Source organism: Priapulus caudatus, unplaced genomic scaffold (assembly GCF_000485595.1).
Source record: "Priapulus caudatus unplaced genomic scaffold, Priapulus_caudatus-5.0.1 Scaffold604, whole genome shotgun sequence".
Taxonomy (NCBI): Eukaryota; Metazoa; Priapulida; class Priapulimorpha; order Priapulimorphida; family Priapulidae; genus Priapulus; species Priapulus caudatus.
The window spans coordinates 122,256-123,960 of NW_014577665.1; the positions used below are offsets into that span (position 1 = coordinate 122,256).

A 1,705-nucleotide genomic window follows, 5' to 3' on the forward strand; every position below is an offset into this window, starting at 1 on the left:
AGTGAACGAAACAATTATATAGTTCTTTGTGTAACTACCAAATACAACGGTAGTAAGAGCTGATCGATCGTGCATGTTACGTGGGCGCACCATCGTGCTCACAGGCACTTGGAGCGTTTCAATAAAATATCATGCTAATTAAATTCGAAATCTATTTACTACCAACGTCTTAATGTTTCTATACTCTCTTTCACCTATTATTGCCGACAATTTCCTGTAAATGCCGTCCAAATGCTCATCTAGTCTACAACAAACACTGGCTGCCGCCATTAATTGCTGCCGCTGCACACTGACACATAAATATATAGTGTGTTTATATTTATTTATGTGTCAGTGTGCAGCGGCAGCAATGGCGGCAGCCAGTGTTTGTTGTAGACGAGCATTTGGACGGCATTTACAGGAAATTGTCGGCAATAATAGGTGAAAGAGAGTATAGAAACATTAAGACTTTGGTAGTAAATAGATTTCGTATTTATTTAGCATTATATTTTATTGATACGCTCCAAGTGCCTGTGATCGTGCTCACACGGGCACGCAAGGAGTATTACCTTGTCCAGAGCAAGGTCCAGAGCACGTATAATACGTATATGATACACGTGCTCTGCCTTGCCAAACTGCCTTGGAACAGCTTGTGGCTCCCTCTATGTGACATTATTGCATGTATGTGCACCCGGTTTAAATAATTTCACACGTTGCACGTGTATAAGTAAAAACGAGCACTAACTGTGATAGCGACGGTAAAAATATAAAGCACTAAAACTTCTTAAAGCAAATAACGGAAATATGCGCAATGAAAGAGACCGTACAGTGACTTATATAGTGGATACAATCACAGGTGATACATGAGCCTACATATTTCGGTAATATTCTGTTAAACTCACTTCCCACTAGATGGCGCGTCCTGCTGGAGTATCGATGCTGGGTCATCGCTAGCTTAGTGTGGCTATTACGGATGTTATTAGGCAATCTTCCTATTATATCGACTTCAGACATGTTGCGTATAGTTTTCCTAATTGCATTTCGTCAAGGTTTCAAGTTTCAGAATAATTTTCTCAGTGTGTAGGTCCCCATAATGGGTACTTATCCACTAACAAATCCTGTCCGTTATGTACTAGATAAATCTTATCAAATTACGTGTGTTCCTGTTCACATTTCATAATGTAATTACCATGTCATACTCTCTATTTTCTCGTTACTTTCAGGAATTTGAACACTGGCATTGCCACGCTCCGCTTGACCCAGGTTTTCCCGATTATGTTTTATGCTGCTATTGCTTGCGATGCCGGCGAAACTCAAGCAAATTGCATTTGCATATTGCGCTTACCGTAATTAACATTACAATATTACTCGTGGCGTTTCTAGCTGATTATAAATTTCAAGGTTACGCTAATATATTTTCTTCGTTTATGGAACAACACGGATAAGATAGAAAGCGAAGTCACGAATAATAATGCTTCAAACTCACTCGATTTCTCTAACGAGTTATTTTGTTCGAGGGTACATAAATCCCCCATCTCAGTGCCATCTCGACGAAGAGGTTCCTTTGTTCCCACGTCATAATCCATTTCATCAGCGCGTTCCGTGTGGTCATAACGTGACCAGAATGTTGTGCGTATTGTCTGAAAGAACACAGTATCATGAACTACATGTACCGTATAAGTATACCATAACCACAGTATCATACATACATACATACATACATACA

At 39.6% G+C, this 1,705-nt stretch overlaps 1 protein-coding gene across 1 annotated transcript in view; it reads right to left on the reverse strand.

Annotated features, from left to right (window-relative positions):
* Window positions 1-887: 887 nt before the first annotated feature.
* The window catches only part of LOC106812057 (sodium/myo-inositol cotransporter-like), a 20,272-nt gene continuing 19,454 nt past the window's right edge, over window positions 888-1,705 (reverse strand). Inside the window, exons 13-14 of the mRNA XM_014815820.1 lie at window positions 1,466-1,619; window positions 888-901 (exon numbers count right to left, since the gene is read on the reverse strand). Coding sequence (XP_014671306.1) covers window positions 888-901; window positions 1,466-1,619 — 168 coding nt within the window. The remainder of the gene's footprint in view (window positions 902-1,465; window positions 1,620-1,705) is intronic.